The 19,509-nt window shown below is 40.8% G+C and overlaps 1 protein-coding gene across 6 annotated transcripts in view; it reads left to right on the top strand.

Moving 5' to 3' along the window:
* Positions 1–19,509, top strand: part of RUNX1 (RUNX family transcription factor 1) — a 243,084-nt gene that overhangs the window by 218,800 nt on the left and 4,775 nt on the right. For 5 of the 6 annotated variants that reach the window (XM_037831861.1, XM_037831888.1, XM_037831878.1 and 2 more), the window contains one exon: positions 14,737–14,898. The exons of the other annotated variant lie outside the window; for it this stretch is intronic. In XM_037831861.1, coding sequence (XP_037687789.1) covers positions 14,737–14,898 — 162 coding nt within the window. The remainder of the gene's footprint in view (positions 1–14,736; positions 14,899–19,509) is intronic. 6 annotated transcript variants of the gene reach the window in all.

Below are 19,509 nucleotides of genomic sequence, written 5' to 3' on the forward strand. Positions count from 1 at the left end.
TAGAAAACTCTGTTTCTTTAGCTCTGGGCAACCCTGGATGTTGCTGTGACTCTCTCACCTGTAGCTTCTCACTGTGAAGTGTATTTATTTCTATGACAGAGGGTCCTCGTTCCACACCAAGGGCTCAGACCCAAGCTCAAAGCTCCCTGCGACTTCCCTTGACATGTTTCTGGCCATGTTCGTTTCAAGGGGAAATGGGTCAGAGAATGGCTGGGTGGGAGCAGAAAGCCATCTTCACTCTTGCTGTATTTTGAGATTTTTGTTGGAGGAGAAGGCAAAGGAATGGAAGGAAATTTATGGGGAGATTATGGGATACTTTGGACCTTCCACTTACTTGCCTGGTTTTGTGGGAATTCGTCAGGCTGTGTGTGGAGTTAGTTCAGGTCTGGGCAGTATATGTGTTGGGGGGGCAGGGAGGGGGGCAGAAAGTGGGGGTGCAGAAAATATAAGAAAAAGGTCTGTGGTGGATATTTATTTAATAAAGTACAGGAAAATAATTAGTTTGCAAGGGAGTATGTGGCACTGACACCAAAGGGTGCCTTCCGTTCCCTCTGAACTATCACCCCTGGCCCGTGCAGCCCTGAAGCCCACCCTCCCCCGGCCGCAGGGAGACGATGCAGAGAGAACATGAGAAGTGTTCTAAAAATGCCCCCATCTTTTCTGGAAGCTTGTGACTTTTCCCCAAACCCCACCTCAGAGACGGCTCTGCCTGAACACAGATCCTTTTCCAGACGCATCCCAGACTGGTCTGACCAAGGGAAACGGCCTCTAGGTGAGGGTTGAAGTGTTTCCCCTGGGAACTGTCTGCCCACCCCCCCCACCCCCCAGGAGGACAGACTGGCACTTTGCATTTATAGGGAGCCTTTCATCTGTGGATCTCAAAGCTGCACCACAAACATTAATTAACTCTCACACCTGTGTGGCAGGTGAGTCTGGTTGCCCCCATTTTTAGAGCTGAGGAAACAGAAGTCTGAAAGGGGAAAGGACCCCATGGTGAGCCATCAGGGCTGGTGGAGGCCCTGATGTTGGGAACCGGCCTTCGGGATTCCCGGCACCCTGACCACAAAGCCACGAGGCCACCCCCGCTGGGTGGGGGATGCAGGTTCCAGCAGCTGTGAGTGGTAGAGAAGGGGCCATCCAGCTCCCCCTCTCCTTCGGCAAGCAGCCTGCCACGCCCCAGGCCCCCTGTAGGACGGGATCCCTCCAAACCCTAAAGGCCTTTCAAGTGCCTCCTACTTGGGCAGGTCTCAGCCCCAGCCTGGTGCTGGGTGCTTCCCTGCAAAGTAATTGCTGGAACAATGCACGCATCTTAGCTGGGCATGACTAATGAAGATGTCTGCAGCCAGTCGGAGACAAACCGTTGGCAAATACCAAAGCTCTTTCCCAACCTCTCTTTTTGCAGGATCCAGTGCTGTTGGGAACTGACCCATGTTATGAGATTTTGCTGATAGCAGCAGCGTGCAAACCCAGCATCTGCTACCTGGGTACTTGTGGGTGGCAGCTATTACTGGTTGTGGCGTGGTTGACATTTTGCTCCCTGCTGCATAGACCAGAGAAAACATCACTTCTCCAAGACAGTGGGACTTTCAGGGACAGGCCTCTTCCAGAGCAGAGAATTCCCCATCTCCTGAGGTTATGAAAGCTGATATCATACAGTTCTGAAGGTGGGAGGCGAAGCATCTGGGGGCCCCCCTCCTGTCTGCAGGGGAGCCCGGATCTTTCACCCAACGGTCCCAGACAGGAGGTGCAGGTCACCTCCGGGGCTCGCCCTGACACACCACCCTGGAAACTGACTCACATCTCTGAATCCTGAGTCACATCCTGTTGTGTGTTCTGAGGCATCCAAAAGGGCATTACACCAGCTACCCATGACTGAGGTGAACGTGGAGGGCGCCCTGAGAGGGGCCCTGTCTTCTTCCAAGCAGGAAGAGGGAGAAAAGTCCCTTAGGAGATAATGCCCCAAGGGTTTATATGTTCACCAGGCAGGTTTCTCTCTTTTAAAAATAGATGACAGTGCACCGTGGCATCCATAACTGTCTGCTCTTTACTTTTACTGTGGTTTGTAATAAGTTTTAAAATTCGGAAGTGTGAGTCCTCCAACCTCCCTGTTCTTTTTCAAGATGGCTTTGGCTATTCAGGGCCCTTAGCCCTTACCAATAAATCTGATGATTGGGTTTTCCATTTCTGCAAAGAAGGCTGTTGGAATTTTGACTGGGATTGCACTGAATCTGTAAATCGCTTTGGGTAGAATTGACATCTCAACAGTATATAGTCTTCCAATCCATCCATGGTTAGATTTATTCCTAGATATTTGATTCTTTTAGGTGCTACTGTAAATAGAATTTTTTTTCTTGATTTTTTTTCTTCTGATTGCTCATTACTAGTGTACAGAAGCACTGCTAATTTATGAGTGTTGATCTTGTGCCCTGCCACTTTGCTGAAAATTCTTTTATTAGCTCTAGGAGATTTGTTTGTGAATTTTTCAGGACTTTCTATGCATAGTATCATGTCATATTCAAATAACAAAAGTTTTACTTCTTTTTAATTTGCATGCCTTTTATTTCTTTTTCTTGCCTAATTGCTCTGGTTATGAAATGTTGAATAATGAAGGTGACAAGGGGTCTCCTTGTCTTGTTCCTCATCTTGCAGGGAAAGCTTTCAGCCTCTCACCATTAAGTATGATGTTAGCTGTGCATTTTTTCAGATATGTACTTTATCGTGTTAAGGAAGTTTCCTTTAATTCCTAGTTTTCTAAGTGTTTTGATCAAGAAGGGGTGCTGGATTTTGTCAAATGCTTTTTCTGCATCAATTAAGATGATCATATGGTTTTTTCCCCTTTATTTTGTTAATGTGGTATATTACATTAATTGATTTTCTTATGTTGACACAGTTGCATACCTGGGATAAATCCCACTTGATCATGGTGTACAATTCTTTTAATGTGCTGTTGGATTTGGCTTGTTAGTATTTTGTTGAGGATTTTTGCATGTATATTGGTAAGAGGTATCAGTCTGTAGTTTTCTTTTCTTGTGATATCTTTATCTGGCTTTGGTATGAGGGTGAGGTTGGCCTCATAGAATGAATTAGGGAGTATTCCCTCCTTCTCAACTTTTGGGAAGAATTTGAGCAAGACTGATGTTAATTCTTCTTGGAATGTCTGGTAAAATCCCTGTGAAACCATCTGGTCCTGTGCTTTTCTTTATTGGGAAGTTTTTGATTACTGACTTAATCTTTTGACGAGTTATTGGTTTGCTGAGATTTCCTATTTCTTCTTGAGTCAGGGTAGGTGGTTTGTGTGTTTCTAGGAATTTGTCCATTTCATCTAGGCTATCTGATTTGTGGGCATACAATTGTTCATAGTATGCTCTATAGTCCTTTTTGTTTCAGTGGGGTTGGTAGTAATGTCACCCCTCTCATTTCTGATTTTAGTCATTTGCGTCCTCTCTCTTTTTTGTCAATCCAGCTAAATGTCTGTCAATTTTATTGATCTTTTCAAAGAACCAACTTTGGGTTTTGTTGATTCTCTTTATTGTTTTCTTGTTCTCTATTGTATTTATCTCTGCTCTAATCTTTGTTATTTCCTTCCTTTGCTCGCTTTGGGTTGACTTTGCTCTTCTTTTTCTTGTTCTTAAGTTTTGTGGTAAGGTCTCTGATTTGAAATCTTTCTTCTTTTTTAATGTAAGCATTTATAGTTATAAACTCCTCCCTCAGCACTACCTTTTGTAGTTTTGGTATGTTGTATTTTCATTTTCATTCGTCTCAAGATATGTCCTAATTTCCTTTGTGATTCCCTTTATAATCCGTTGGTTGTTTAAGAGTGTGTTGCTTTTGGAATTTTGACTGGGATTGCATTGAATCTGTAAATCGCTTTGGGTAGAATTGACATCTTAACAGTATACAGTCTTCCAATCCATCCATGGTTAGATTTATTCCTAGATATTTGATTCTTTTAGGTGCTACTGTAAATAGAATTTTAAGTGTGAATTTTCCACTTCTCCATCTGCCATTGATTTCTGGCTTCATACCATTGTGTTCAGAGAAGATACACTGCATGATTTCAATATTTTTGAATTTATTAAGACTTGTCTTATAGCCAAACATATGGTCTATCCTGGAGAATGACCCATGTGTACTCAAGAAGAATGTGCATTGTGTTATACTTGGTGAAGTGTTCCATATATGTCTATTAGATGTAGTTGGTTTAGAGAATCATTCAAGTCTTGCTTTTCCTTATTGATCTTCTGTCTAGATGTTCTATCCATTAGGAAAAGTGGTGTATTAAAGTCTCCTACTATTTCTCCCTTCAAATCTGGCAGAATTTGTTTCATATATTTTGGGGCTCTGCTGCTAAGGTATTATATATTTATAATAGTTACATCTTCTTGTTGAATTGACCCCTCTATCTAGAAATAATGATCATCTTTGCCCCTCATAACTGTTTTTGACTTAAAGTCTATTTGATCTCATATTAATATATCTACCCCAGCTCTCTTTTAGTTACTACTTGCATGGTATATTTTTTGCATCCTTTCACTTTCAACCTACTTATGTCTGAATTCAAGGTGAGTCTCTTATAGAGACTTATAGTTGGTCATGATTTTTTATCCATTCTTCCAATCTCTGCCTTTTGACTGCTGAGTTTAATTCATTTACATTTAAAGCCACTAATGATAATGCATGACTTTCTTCTGCCATTTTGCTTTTTAGTCTTTGTAAGTCTTCAAACTTTCGTCCCTCAATTCCTGTTAATGCTGACCTACTTTCATATATATTTGATTTTTTTGTATTGTACCATATTGAATCCCTTCTCATTTCTATATTGATATATTTTTCATGTATTTCTTTGTGGTTACCATGGGATTAAAATTTAACATCCTAAATATAACAATCATATTTGATTTATACTATCTTGACTTCAGTAGCATCTACATACCTGTTCCTATAGCCCTCCATCCCCCACCATTTTTTGCACTTCTTACAAATTATATCTTTGTACATTATATGTCCCAAGCCATAGATTTATCCTTTACTTTTTATGTTTTTGCATTTTAGCACCTGTAGGAAGTAAGAAGTGGAGTTGCATAACACAAAATACAGTACAACATTACTGGCATTTTAATTACCCCAATAATGATCTTTACCAGAGGTCTTTATTTCTTTATGCTGCTTTGAATCATTGTGCAGTGACTTTCTTTCAGTCTGAAGAACTGTTTAGCATTGCTTGTAGAGTAGATCTAGTGATGATGAACTCCCTCAGCTTTTGCTTATCTAGGAATATCTTAATCTTTCACTCATTTTTGAAACAAAGTTTCACCAGACATAAAATTGATGGTTGACAATTATTTTCTTTCAGCACTTTATTTATTTCAACGCAATGCCTTCTTGCCTCCATGGTATCTGATGACAAACTGAACTTAATGTAATTGGGACTCCCTTGTATATACCATGCTGCTTCTCTCTTGAAGCTTTTAGAACTTTCTCCTTGTCCTTTGTGTTTGACAGTTTGATCAGTATATGACTTATAATACTTAGCAAAATCACATCTTCTGCTAAGTTGGGGAAGTTTTCTGTCATTATTTCTTTGAATATTCCTTCTGCCCCTTTCTTCTCCTTCTCGGACTCCCATAATGCATATATGGGTACCCTTGATGGTCCCTTAGGCTATTTTCACTTTTTAAAATTCTTTTTTCTTTCTGCTCCTCAGCCTAACTCATTTTAATTGTCTTGTCTTTGAGTTCACTGATTCTTTCTTCTACCAACTCCAATCTAATGCTGAAAGCTCCGAAATTTTTCATTTCAGTGGTCTTCAACTCCAGTAGTTCTGTTTGGTTCCTTTATTGTTTTCTTGTTACCCATTAGTTTTGTCTCTGTACTTCCCTTCTTCTCCTTGAGCATACTGAAGAACATTTTTTAAAAGTCTTTGAGCTGTATGTTCACAGTATGTTCTTCCTTAGTGGTGTTTCCTGGATTTTTATCCTGTTCCTTTGGATGGACCATCATTTCCTGTTAATTATTTGTCTGATAATCTTGTTCTGGGATTTATTCCTTGAGGTATCTGGTTTTTGAATTTGTGACCAGCTGGTGATACGACAGAGGTTTTCTTGAACATCAACCCCCTTATCAGGAAATTCTGCCCAAGACAAATGTAAAGTGCACTGTCCTCTCTGTCTTTTCTGGGCCTGTGTCTTGTCCTGGGCTTGTGCTTGCTACTGTTCTTAGGAGTTCCAGAACTCTTAGGAGTTTGCAGAACTTTGAATGCCCCCTCTTCTTCCCAGGGGACAGATTTTCTCCCTCTCTAGTGTGTTCCACAGCCAACTTAAAGCAGGTAAGCCTTTGCCCCAGGCTGTCTGCTGCAATTGTTTCTTATACTGCTTTTGTTGTCTCAAGCTGCTTTTGCCTGAAGAGCAAATTCTGAGAGAGGGGTGTGCCAGACAGGAGTTTCCCAAGTCAGTCTTTCTCAGCTGGAACAAGGCCAGGCACCAAAGCAGGCTCCAAACTGCCCTGGAGAGGGGATGAGGGGGAAGAGCCAGAAAGGCACCATGAGCTTCTTCCACAGCCCCCCAGTGCTGCACTTTCTTGACCGGCACAGCGAATGCAGCCCTTCAGCTGTCCTCGGCACCTCCAAGGAAGTGTGCCATCTGTAAGTTTCCACCAAATGCCTTTGTCTAGGTAGGCTTGGAACACTGGCTACCCTCAGAGCCCGGCCACTGGTGATCCGAAGTAGCTAATCAAAACCAGTGATAGCAAAATATCCCCTTGTTTTGGGGGAAGTGTATTTTTATGTTCCTTTCTGACACCAACAAGCTACTCCAGGGGCCAGACCCTACTGCTGCCTGCTGCGTGAGTGGGGGATGGGTGATGGTAATCCCTACAGCGAGAGAGCAATTCCTGGTATTTACTCAGATTTACCAGCTTCTTCCTCCTGCCCTTCCCTGGATGCTGCACACTTTTCTACTGGGCTCCAGAGTTTCAAAACTGTTCATTTAGATAGTTCCTGCCTGTTTAATAGTTGCTTTGGTAGAGGGACTGATTTCTGGAGCTTCGTATTCCACCATCTTCCTATAATTGTGCCCAAGCTCTTTATTGTTAAAAGGTTCTTAAAGGGGACTGAGTAACCTGATCTTTTAAAGATATCAGCCCAACAGCCGAGGAAGAGGGCTTTTCGATTGTAGCATCCAAGCAGCGGAGCCCAACCAGCCGTACCCCGCCCCAGTGGAGGGAGGACGTCACAGGTGGGCTGGTGCTGCCGCAAACCGAGGTTTTGAGAGTGGGTGTTCCAAAATGTCCAGAGGGGTGATCAGAGTAAGACCAGGATGGTCCAGGCAGTGATCAGACGTGTCTCTGTCCATCTTCTGCAGTGGCATGAAGGACACATGAGGACAAGGCAGGATGTTTGATTTTTTCAGAGAACCAACTTCTGGTTTTGTTGATTTTCTCTATTACTTTTTTTTCATTTCATGGATTTTAGCCCTAATTTTTATTATTTCATTTCTTGTGCTCACTTTGGGTTTAAATTGCTCATTTTTCTCTAATTTCCTAAGGTAGGAAGCTTAGATTATTGATTTTATATCTTTCTTCTCTTCTGTTAATACAATCAATACTATAAATTCCCCCCTAAGCACTGCTTTCACTCCATCCCACAAATTTTGATAAGTTGTATTTCCATCTTCATTTAGTGTGAAATAGTTTTTAATTGCTCTTTTTTTTTCTTTGCAAGACACTCATTACTATTTAATAGTCAATATTCATTTACTTTTTTTCCATTTACTCATTCTGTTGCTTTTTTTCTTTCTACATCTCCTAGCTTCCATCATTCTTTTGGAGAGGGTGTCTCTTATATTTATCTGAGTGTGTCTATTTCTTTTTCACTTTTGAAGATTTTTTTTTATTCAGTTTTATTGAGATATATTCACACACCATGCAGTCATACAAAGCGTACATTCAGTTGTTCATAGTACCATTATATAGTTGTGCATTCATCACCAAAATTAATTTTGGAACATTTTCATTACCACACACACAAAAATAATAAGAATAAAAATTAAAGTGAAAAAGAACAATTTTTAATTGCTCTTGAGAAGATTTATTTGTCCCATGTGTTATATGTGTTGTTATCCAAGTATCTGGGGATTTTTCAGCTATCTTTCTGTTACTGATTTTTACTTTAAATCCATGTGATCTGAGAAATACTTTGTGCAGTTTCTGTTATTTTACGTTTGTATGATGTAAAATATGATCTATCTTGCATGTGCCATGTGAGCTCAAGAAGAATGTCTATTCTTTTGTTGTTGGATGGAGTGTTTCTATAAATATCACATTAGTTGACTGGTAGTGTTGTTTAGGCCTCTATCCTTACTAATTTTATGTCTGCTCACTTTATCAATTACTGAGAGATAGGTGTTTAAGTCTCCAACTGTAATAGTAAACTTGTTTATTTCTTTTTGCAGTTCTATCAGTTTTTGCCTCAGGTATTTTGATGCTCTGTTATTAGATGCATACATGCTAAGGATTGTAAGGTCTTCTTTGAGAATTGTCTCTTATAGCATTATTTAATGCCACCTTTTATCCCTGATAATTCTCCTTGTGTTGAAATCTGCTTTGTCTGAAATTAATATACCTACTATTCCTTTCTTTTGAGTAGCGTAAGCATGGTATCTCTTTCTCCACCACTTTACTTTTAACTTATCTGGGTCTTTAGGTTTAAAAATGTGTTCTTTATAGACAGACAACATACCATTGGGTCTTATTTTTTAATCCACTCTGATAACCTCTGTCTTTAAATTCATATATTTAGACCATCCACATTTAAAGTAATTATTGATATATTTGGATTAATATCTACCATTTTTTAACTATTTTATATTTGTTGCATTTGTTCTTTTTCCTCCTCTTTTTCTGCCTTCTCTGGTTTTATATGAGCATTTTATATTATTCTATTTTATCTCTTCTCTGAGAATATCAGTTTTACTTCTTTTTAATGTTTTGAGTGTTGTCCTAGAGTTTGCAATATAAATTTATAACTAATCTAAGTCCACCTTCAAATAACCACTATACTACTTCCTCTTTCCCATCTGTCATTACTGTCATTCATTTCATTTATCCATATGATATAATCACCCATGATAGTTAAGATTATTATTTTAAACAGTTATCATTTAGATCAATTAAGAAGAAGAAAAATAACACTTTGTTTTACTTTCATTTATGTCCTCTCCAATGCTCTGCCTTTCTTTACATAGATCTGAGTTTCTGATTTATATCATTTTGCTTCTTCCTGAAGAACATATCATGCAAGGCTGACAAATTCCCCCAGTTTTTATTGTTTTGTTTTTCAGAGAATGTCTTTGTTTTTCCTTTCCTTTTAAAGGATAATTTTGCTGGATATAGAATTCTAGGTTTATGGCTTTTTTCTTTCAACACTTTAAACATTTCACTCCACTTTTTTCATGCTTGCATGGTTTCTGATGAGAAGTCTTCTGTAATTCTTATCATCATTCCTTTATAGGTTACCCCTGGCTTCTTTCAGGATTTTCTCTTTGTCTTTGGTTTTCTAGTTTGAAAGTGATATGCTGCCTAGGTGTAGATTTTTTGTATATTTTTTGGTATTTATCTTTCTCAGTATTCTGTGAGCTTCCTCAATCTGTGGCTTGTTGTCTTAATAATTTTGGAAAATTTTAGGCCATTAATATTTTGGTTATTTCTTCTGCTCTGTTCTTTCTTTCTTTTCCTTCTAGTTTTCCAATTACACATTACATCTTTTGAAATTGCCCCACAGTTCATGATGTTCTGTTTTATTCTTTTTTCACTTTGCCTTTCAGTTTGGAAAGCTTCCATGGATATATCTTTAAGCTCACTTATTCTTTGGCCATGTCCAGTCCATTGATTATTCTAGCTATGACAGTTTTCATTTCTATCACTGTTTTTCATTTCTAGTATTTCTGAGTCTTCCTTAGAGGTTCCTTCTCTCTGCTTATATTACCCATCTGTTCTTACATGTTGTCTACTTTTTCCATTAGCACTCTTAACATAATAATCATTAAGTATTTTAAATTCCATCTGATAACTCCAAAATCTGTATCGTATCTGAGTCTAATTCTGATGCTTGCTCTGTCTCTTCAAACTGTGTTTTCTGTTTGCCTCATAGTTTTTGTTGAAAGCCACATAAAAGTGGAAGTTTTTGTTAATCTAGCTAGGAGCTAGGCTGTGTTTAATGTTTTCTGGAGCTACGTAGGTGCCAGAGACTTCAAATTCCTCTAGTGTCCTTGTTTTTCTCTCCCTGTTATCTTTGAGCTTCCCTAAGAACTCCTCCTTAGAGTCTGTGCCATGCAGCTCTTTCAGCTATAATCCACTTTATCCCTAGATCCCATAAGAACCTGGTGGGATTCCTGGATGAAAAGCCCATGAAAGTGTAGCCCCCCCCCCATCCAAGACTATTGTCCCCAGGAGTTTCTCACTCTCACACTAGTCTATACTCAGCCCCCAGCAATATGTCAAAATTACAATTTAAGTATTCCTGCCATTTTATGGCTCTAGAAACTTCTGCTCCTTGTAAGCTGATCTTGGCTGTGAGTCTCTGTATTCATTTGTATCTACAGATTTCAGGATGGTGGCTGGTAACTTCAGTTTTCTGATGGGTCTAAGAAAAGAAGTAGGTTTCAGTTTGTTCAGTTTTTTTCTTGTGGCAATGATGGGATGATGACTTCCAAGCTTTTTACATGTTGGAGCTGAAACCAGAAGTAGCAGGACATTTTGACCTGGATTATTTGATAAAGCCATGTTTAACTTGAGACAATTTGATATTGCTGCAACAAAGACAAAAGCATTCCAATTTCTTATTTAGTAATACATACCACTACTAACTCACCAAATGGAATGGAGTGAAGTTCAGGAACATGGAGAGGAGAGTCTGTTTCCACCTATCATTGATGATAGAAAACAATCCATGAAATCCATGACAAAATGGCCTCATCAGAGTGACTGCATAAAACATTGTGTACCCTTAAAAAAAAAAAAAAAAAAAAAAAACCAGAAAGGCTCAAATTTAAATTTTATAATCCAGTTTGTTTGTTTTTCTTCTTGGAACATAAAGCCTCTCTCAGATATCAACTCCTTGCTCTCTCCACTCTCACCCTAAATCTCCAGTTTCCTTGTCCTTTACCAGTTAATCTCCTGATCCCGGCTCCTCTCCAGTGCTGAAGAGTATGGCTGGCCAAGCCCTTTAGCAGTGAAGAGAACTGTAATACCTGAGCCTCTCATTCTGGAGCAGGTGTACGTGGCCTTACCAATAAATACTAGATAAGTCCCTAGGCATGGGTGTCTTTTCCCTTTTTAGTATTATAATTATAAAAATTACTCAGACTTACGGAGCATTTACTCTGTGCCAGAAACTGTGATGATCACTTTACATACAGCTTATCTCACTTATTCTTACTATTACACTTTGACATTGGAAAACTATAGATCAGAGAAAATAAGTGACTTGCCCAAGGTCGTACAGCTAATTTGTGGTGAAGGCAGGATTCAAACTGAAATGTGATGACTTTAAAGCAGGTGCTTTCCCTACTCTGCTCCCCGAAATTTGCATGTAATAACACTAAGATTCTTGGCTCTAACATGGGAACAGCTATTTGCAAGCCCAAATTAGGCAGATAATTAAGCAGTTAACCTGAATACAGTCCTTGTGTCCCCCACTAACTGTAACTCCCTGAAGGTGGGAATTCCTAATCCATTTGCTAGTCAATCGCCAATACAATGGCCCTAGGAAAGCAAAAATGCTTGTTGGAAATATGAACAAATGAATAACTTCATGAGCCTATAAATGAATGAATGAAGGCATGAGTGAAGCAACTGTCAGCATGATGATTAATGCAACAAGCTTTCCAAGCATTATACAGCCCTTTGATCTCCAATGACATCAGATTAAAGCTCCACTGGGTCAGGGACCACATTAATCTTATTCATTACTCTGCTACCAGCTATATTATTAGCACATGTCTGGCACATAGTAAGTGCTCAATAAACTTTTATTCTTTTTTGATGGATGACTTATCAGTAGCCCTGCCCTCTGGAGAATGACTGACAGTGTTCCCTTCCTTGGAGCCTGTGGCTTCTTTTCTGGGTAATTTCCATCTTATTCTTCTTAATTTCTTGCCAAAGTATACATACCTATTATTACAAACACCATTCTTCACCCCACACCTCCACTGGATTCTTCCCTGACTCGGCGTAGAACTCCTGGGTAAGACCTTTCCAAATAAAATCCTGCACAGTCACCATTAGACAGCACCTCCTTTTGGAGAGGAGGATCAGGAAGCATAAGCGAGCAACCCAGAGACACCTGGCTGCTCAGCACACAGACAGGCCCGGAGCCCACTTCTCCTGCTCTCAGTTCATGCTCTGCACCTGCTTTCATGCATCCGCGCTCACCTCGGCCCCATCATAGCAAGGGTGGTAAGTCAACACCAAACCCAGCAGAAGCCCTGTTATCAGTCCTGGGATTTTTGTTTTAGTTCTAGTTTTTTGTTTTGGTTTTAGTTTTGTTTTGTTTTAATACCCGTAGAAAAAGAAAACATTCCAAAACCCAACATGAGAAGCTCGCCATCACCACCTTCTGGCCCACCACTGGCAATGAACCCTACTCTAGTTAAGTTTGGCCATATGAATGAAAACTGATCCTCAGGGCCTTTGGGCTTTTTGTGCTGTCGCCACCCCCACCACTGACACCTCCTGGGAAACTATGTTAGAGTGTGAAGTAAGAATATATTGAATCTAAAACCCTGTGTTAAAATATATATATATATATATCATACAACCTGGATTTGAATCATAAAGATCATTTAACCAAAGCATATTTTTAAAAGGCTGTGAAACATTATGCAACGTTTGCCTGGTTTAATTACGAGGTTAGAAAAGCCTAGCACCACTTTTTTCACTACAGTAAAACATGACAGGGCATGAATCACAGTGTAATACTTTATGCTCAGTGTGGTTTTGGACTTGGGGTTAGGGGTGCTGCACTGTCGACACAAGGCATGAATTACTGTACCACAGTTCACACCCCCAGAGAGCTTTATGACAATGAAAAAACCTCGGTTGTTTGTTTTTTAAATGACTAAAATATTTGAGTACCACATATCCACTTAGTAAATGTGTGTATGGAGGACATACACATGTCTTATAGCATATATCCGAGTACATGATTTTTTTTTTTTTCGCTTGGAGCAAAATACTTGTGGCAATATGGGAATATTGTACAGTCGATTTCTATCTGCCTGTCAGTTACTGGAAACACTGTTAGCTGTAAGATTAAGCAGGATCTACGACTGTCACTGAACATTTATGTTCCCTCAAGTTTAAAATGAACGCGCTCTCTTATTCCTTGCCGTCTCTTCAAATACTCTAGAGTTTGGCATGAAATGAAGTCCTTTCGTTCATATTAGATTCCAAAGATTCCAAGTTAAAATATTTGCCCAGAAACTACCAGCTTTGCCAAAATTAAAATTTTCTGTTATTTTCAAGAAAATAAAAGAAATGTACCAATACAGGGAGGGGAGAGCTGGAACCTGGCAGGGGAAGAGTAGAAAGACTCGGGTCTTCCTTGGCAACTTCAAAGAGATAAACAGAAAAGGCAAACTTAACTGCTGGAAACGAAAAGCCACAGAGAGAGATCTTTTCTTTATGTCATGGCACATATGAAAATTATACCCAGTATTTTCCTAAGGAACTTTGCTGTCCCCGAGCGTCATGAAGTCCTGATCACGGAGACCCCTTGAGAGTTATGGTAGCTGGTTGTCGTTTTTGTCCACAAAGAGAAAATTCATGTTTAGCCTTAAGAAAAGTAAAGCTGTCCTCTGTTGGGACATGTTCAATTTAAATTTCCTTACACAATATGCCTGAGAATAGAGGATGTTTCCCCTGCCTTTTCATCTGTAAACCAGGTGACGTTTGTAAAAGCTAAGACTATGATTGCTGATGTCAAATTTACCACATCCATTTTGCTTAAATCTTTGAGGTCAGACTTTTGTCTCTTCTCCATCGCAGGCCTCTCTGAGTGACAATCTGTAAAACACGAGCTCACAAATCTGCCCTTTAAAAGGTATAAACTCGAAGTCTGAAAAAGAGCAGGGTATCTGTGCTAGTCAGGGATGACAGAATCAGCTTTCTCATGCTGGGGCTGCGACCTCATTACCATTTTCCCAGCTAGACCTTCTTTTATATCATTCATAGGAATGAATTCACCTAAGCTGAAAACATTTAAAAGCCAGTTGAATATTTTTTTTTTTGCCAAAAGTATCCAAAATACCAAAACTTTCCATTCCTTTTTGCTTACTGAGTATAGAATATCAATGTAAGTCTATGAAATGTTTCTGATGATGATCACTGTAATGACTGGTGAAGTTACAGTCGTCTGAGCTGTCAATACCGGAAATTGCCAAGAACTAAAATTAAACCATTTGAACCCTTCTATCTTGAAAATGGAATCAACTCTTGTCATCACTATCAAAGTGATTAAGTCAAACCTTTGGAAGGAGCGGGTATCTGATCAAAATCTCAAAGAATCAACCCTAAACTATTTTTCAGTATCTTTTGGAGGGGACTCATCCAACAGGAGCAGATACTGGGATGTAAGCAGGCTTGATAAACACAAGTAAACAGGCCACCTAGTGCACAACACATTTACACAAAGGACTAGTTTCTTATTCTCACCATATTCCTCACCAACCTGGTTCTCTGCAGATACAAGGCAGATCCAGCCGTCCCCGCCGTGGTCCTACGACCAGTCCTACCAGTACTTGGGTTCCATCACTTCTCCTTCCGTGCACCCAGCGACCCCCATCTCGCCTGGACGGGCCAGTGGCATGACCACCCTCTCGGCCGAGCTCTCCAGTCGACTCTCAAGTAAGCGGCTCAGAAACGCTCTTTGCAGTCACACTAGAGTGGAAGGGTCGGGAGACTTGGGGAGATGCACGAAAGAGTGGGCAGAACCCTTTTAACTGAATAAAAGATGGTTGAGGGGCCAGGCTGCCTGTCCGTCCTCCGAGTCCCATAACCTCGCCCTGGTTTTTTCCAGGGCTCCTTGACACTCACAGGCACAGAGTCTGGATGTGGCTTGGGGAATTCGGTTCCTTGGGTGGTTGGGGGTTACTCGCATTTGACAGGAAATCATGACAGCTTGAAGGGTTCATAGGATGAAAGACCCTCATGGTGGTGGTGAATTTTCACAGGTCACATCCATAGCACACTGGAGTACACCTGGAATGGGACACAAACAGACCCCAAAGGAGACAGTTCCAACTAATCAGAAATGAACTGTTTGTACCTGGTTAAAAGCACAGAGTGGAAAGCTCCCAACTTGTGGTTGGCATAATTGTTGTTAATACCAGCTCATTAAATATTAGTCATTTAACCTGTGAGTGCCCTGTGGGCTCGGCACTCACCCTTGCTCGTGGGCAGGGAAATTGGAGGCACGGGGAAAAATCCCTTTGTTGAAAGCAAAAGCAGCAGCTTACTCTTTGGGGCTTTGAAATTGGAGCCGGACCAAACTATGAAATCCTTCAGAAAATGTCAGCACCACAATGCCGGCAAACACACTTGCATTTGTGCTGGGGAGAGGGTAGTTGTTTTTTGCTTGTCAGCTCTTGGGATCAGACTATAGCAGATTAGGGGGCAGGCGAAGGGGCACGGAGTCCCGTCTGCCATTTGAGGTGTTGTGTAAAGTTGTATTGTCCAGACAAGTGTGATTACTTGAGATTTCTCCAACTGCTCTGGTGTCTTCTCAGAGCTTCACAAAAGACCTTAACTCAGGGTCGTTGGGGCTGTCCTGTGCCTTGAAGGATATTTAGCAGCATTCCTAAGCCTCAAAATGCTGGTAGCATCCCCTAGTTGTGTCACCCAAACCATCTCCAGGCATTGCCAAAGTCCCCTGAGGGACAAAACTGCCCCCCACTTGAAGACAGTGTGTGAGGGTGTTCTTGGGTGCCAGCTGGAACAGAAAAGCCAACTGAGCTGCTCAGTTTTCACAAGATTTTCTGGCATTGGTGCTGCTGGGCTAAGTTGTTGAGGGAGCAGCATGGGAACTACCCCTTCTGCCCAGCTTACTGTTTCTAGAAGCCTATCCCTAGGAACAGAGTTTGATGACAAAGGCACTTGTCAGCTCTCACTGACTTCTGGGTGACAGTGACGCTGCCCTGCCCACTGGTTCTGGTCTGCATCTGAAACAATGGCTGTTTTCCTTGGAAGTTTCCCTGCTGTGGCTCTGTCCCTTGGAATTTATTAGGTAGCTCTTTTGACTTGGTCATCGCCCAAGACAGGCAGCTTGGCCGGTGGAGTCCAAGAACCCTAGGGGCCAGCTGCTGCAGCTGACCAGTGTTTAGATGTAGGGATGCCTTTTTATAAAAGGAATGAGTAGCATGCCCACACCCAATCCCATGTCACCGTTATGCTTCTGAATAACCGGGACTGGAATTACCAAGGAGTAAGGAAGGACGTTTTATGGCACGGGGCTGGGAAGTAGGTAAAAACCACTTCCCATTACAGCACCCGAGAAGGAAAATACCATTTTATCCTCCGCTGTGTGCTGGAGGATGGGAGAGAGTTCCAGATGAGTTTTCCGGGGCGGCAGGGAACGGCCTGGGAGACGGCTCATCAAGTTGGCAGGACTCCCCCTGAGAAATCGAGCCCGCAGCACAGGCCTGAAAAGTGTTGTCAGAAACCTGCAGGTAGGAGGGGGGTTGGAGTACATGAAAGAAAAGTGGCTGCTGGCCGGGGGCTTTGAGAACCTGACACTGCCCTGCATCATCTCTTTACCTTTTAATCTCCCCACCCCCAGCTCCACCTGGGCTCCTTCTGCACTCAGAACTTTGCCTCGCTGTGTCTCTCTCTCTCCTTTTCAGACAGACTCCACACCTTGTCTGAAAAGAGTTGTCATCTGGAGGTTTTCTTTTCTTCTTTTCTTTCTTTTTTTTTTTTTTTTAAATTAATGTTTAGCTGCCAACCTGGGCGACGGACAGCATGCATTTATCTGAGGCATGCAAAAGCTCCTTTTAAGGCAGCCATTATCTGCTCAGGTTGTTTAATCCTTTGGGGTGGCGGGAGGGGCCCCAGAGTGGGCTGCTTCCATCCACATCAAGCTGCAGAACGCAGACTTGAGCTGTCATGGCAAATATTTAGCCCCATCAGTGGGGAAACATTTCAACCAAAATACATGGACCTGTTAATCCCCAGATTTCCTACTCTTAAAAAAGCTCCATGAGAATTTCAGGGGTCCCTACCTCCACCCACACTGTTAACTGAATGAGGCGGCACAGGGGGTCAGTCAGGAGGACACTCAGCTATGGCCGGATGGGTGGGACTCAGTAAGGGATGTCAGACCAGACATAAAAATGGAAACAACTATTTGAATAGATCATTTGAATCTGGGCATCTCTCTAGGGCCTGAGCTGTTTCATTATCAAAATCTGTGTTAAAAAGATAACTGGACCAGGAACAAGACAAGGATGCCCGCTGTCACCACTGTTATTCAACACTGTGCTGGAAGTGCTAGCCAGGGCAATCCGGCAAGACAAAGAAATAAAAGGCATCCAAATTGGAAAAGAAGAAGTAAAACTGCCGTTGTTTGCAGATGATATGATCTTATATCTGGAAAACCCTGAGAAATCGACGATACAGCTACTAGAGCTAACAAACAAATTTAGCAAAGTAGCGAGATACAAGATTAATGCACATAAGTCAGTAATGTTTCTATATGCTAGAAATGAGCAAAGTGAAGAGACACTCAAGAAAAAGATACCATTTTCAATAGCAACTAAAAAATCAAGTACCTAGGAATAAACTTAACCAAAGATGTAAAAGACCTATGCAAAGAAAACTATATAACTCTATTAAAAGAAATAGAAGGGGACCTTAAAAGATGGAAAAATATTCCATGTTCATGGATAGGAAGGCTAAATGTCATTAAGATGTCAATTCTACCCAAACTCATCTACAGATTCAGTGCAATCCGAATCAAAATTCCAACAACCTACTTTGCAGACTTGGAAAAGCTAGTTATCAAATTTATTTGGAAAGGGAAGATGCCTCGAATTGCTAAAGACACTCTAAGAAAGAAAAACGAAGTGGGAGGACTTACACTCCCTGACTTTGAAGCTTATTATAAAGCCACAGTTGTCAAAACAGCATGGTACTGGCACAAAGATAGACATATAGATCAATGGAATCAAATTGAGAATTCGGAGATAGACCCCCAGATCTATGGCCGACTGATTTTTGATAAGGCCCCCAAAGTCACTGAACTCGGTCATAATGGTCTTTTCAACAAATGGGGCTGGGAGAGTTGGATATCCATATCCCAAAGAATGAAAGAGGACCCCTGCCTCACACCCTAGACAAAATTTAACTCAAAATGGACCAAAGATCTCAATATAAAAGAAAGTACCATAAAACTCCTAGAAGATAATGTAGGAAAACATCTTCAAGACCTTGTATTAGGCAGACACTTTCTAGACTTTACACCCAAAGCACAAGCAACAAAAGAAAAAATAGATAAATGGGAACTCCTTAAGCTTAGAAGTTTCTGTACCTCAAAGGAATTTCTCAAAAAGTTAAAGAGGCATCCAACTCAATGGGAAAAAATTTTTGGAAACCATGTATCTGACAAAAGACTGATATCTTGCATATATAAAGAAATCCCACAACTCAATGACAATAGTACAGACAGCCCAATTATAAAATGGGCAAAAGATATGAAAAGACAGTTCTCTGAAGAGGAAATACAAATGGACAAGAAACACATGAAAAAATGTTCAGCTTCACTAGCTATTAGAGAGATGCAAATTAAGACCACAATGAGATACCATCTCACACTGATTAGAATGGCTGCCATTAAACAAACAGGAAACTACAAATGCTGGAGGGGATGTGGAGAAATTGGAACTCTTTTTCATTGTTGGTGGGACTGTATAATGGTTCAGCCACTCTGGAAGTCAGTCTGACAGTTCCTTAGAAAACTAGATATAGAGTTACCGTTCGATCCAGCGATTGCACTTCTCAGTATATACCCGGAAGATCGGAAAGCAGTGACACGAACAGATATCTGCACGCCAATGTTCATAGCAGCATTATTCACAATTGCCAAGAGATGGAAACAACCCAAATGTCCTTCAACAGATGAGTGGATAAAGAAAATGTGGTATATACACACGATGGAATACTACACGGCAGTAAGAAGGAACGATGTTGTGAAACATATGACAACATGGATGAAACTTGGAAGACATAATGCTGAGCGAAATAAGCCAGGCACAAAAAGAGAACTTTGAAAAATGTAAAACAAATGGTTTATAATGTACAATGTAGGGGAACTAGCAATAGAGAGCAATTAAGGAAGGGGGAACAATAATCCAAGAAGAACAGATAAGCTGTCGTGGGTAAATTTAACATTCTGGGAATGCCCAGGAATGACTATGGTCTGTTAATTTCTGATGGGTATAGTAGGAACAAGTTCACAGAAAT

Source organism: Choloepus didactylus, chromosome 1 (assembly GCF_015220235.1).
Source record: "Choloepus didactylus isolate mChoDid1 chromosome 1, mChoDid1.pri, whole genome shotgun sequence".
Classification (NCBI taxonomy): domain Eukaryota; kingdom Metazoa; phylum Chordata; class Mammalia; order Pilosa; family Megalonychidae; genus Choloepus; species Choloepus didactylus.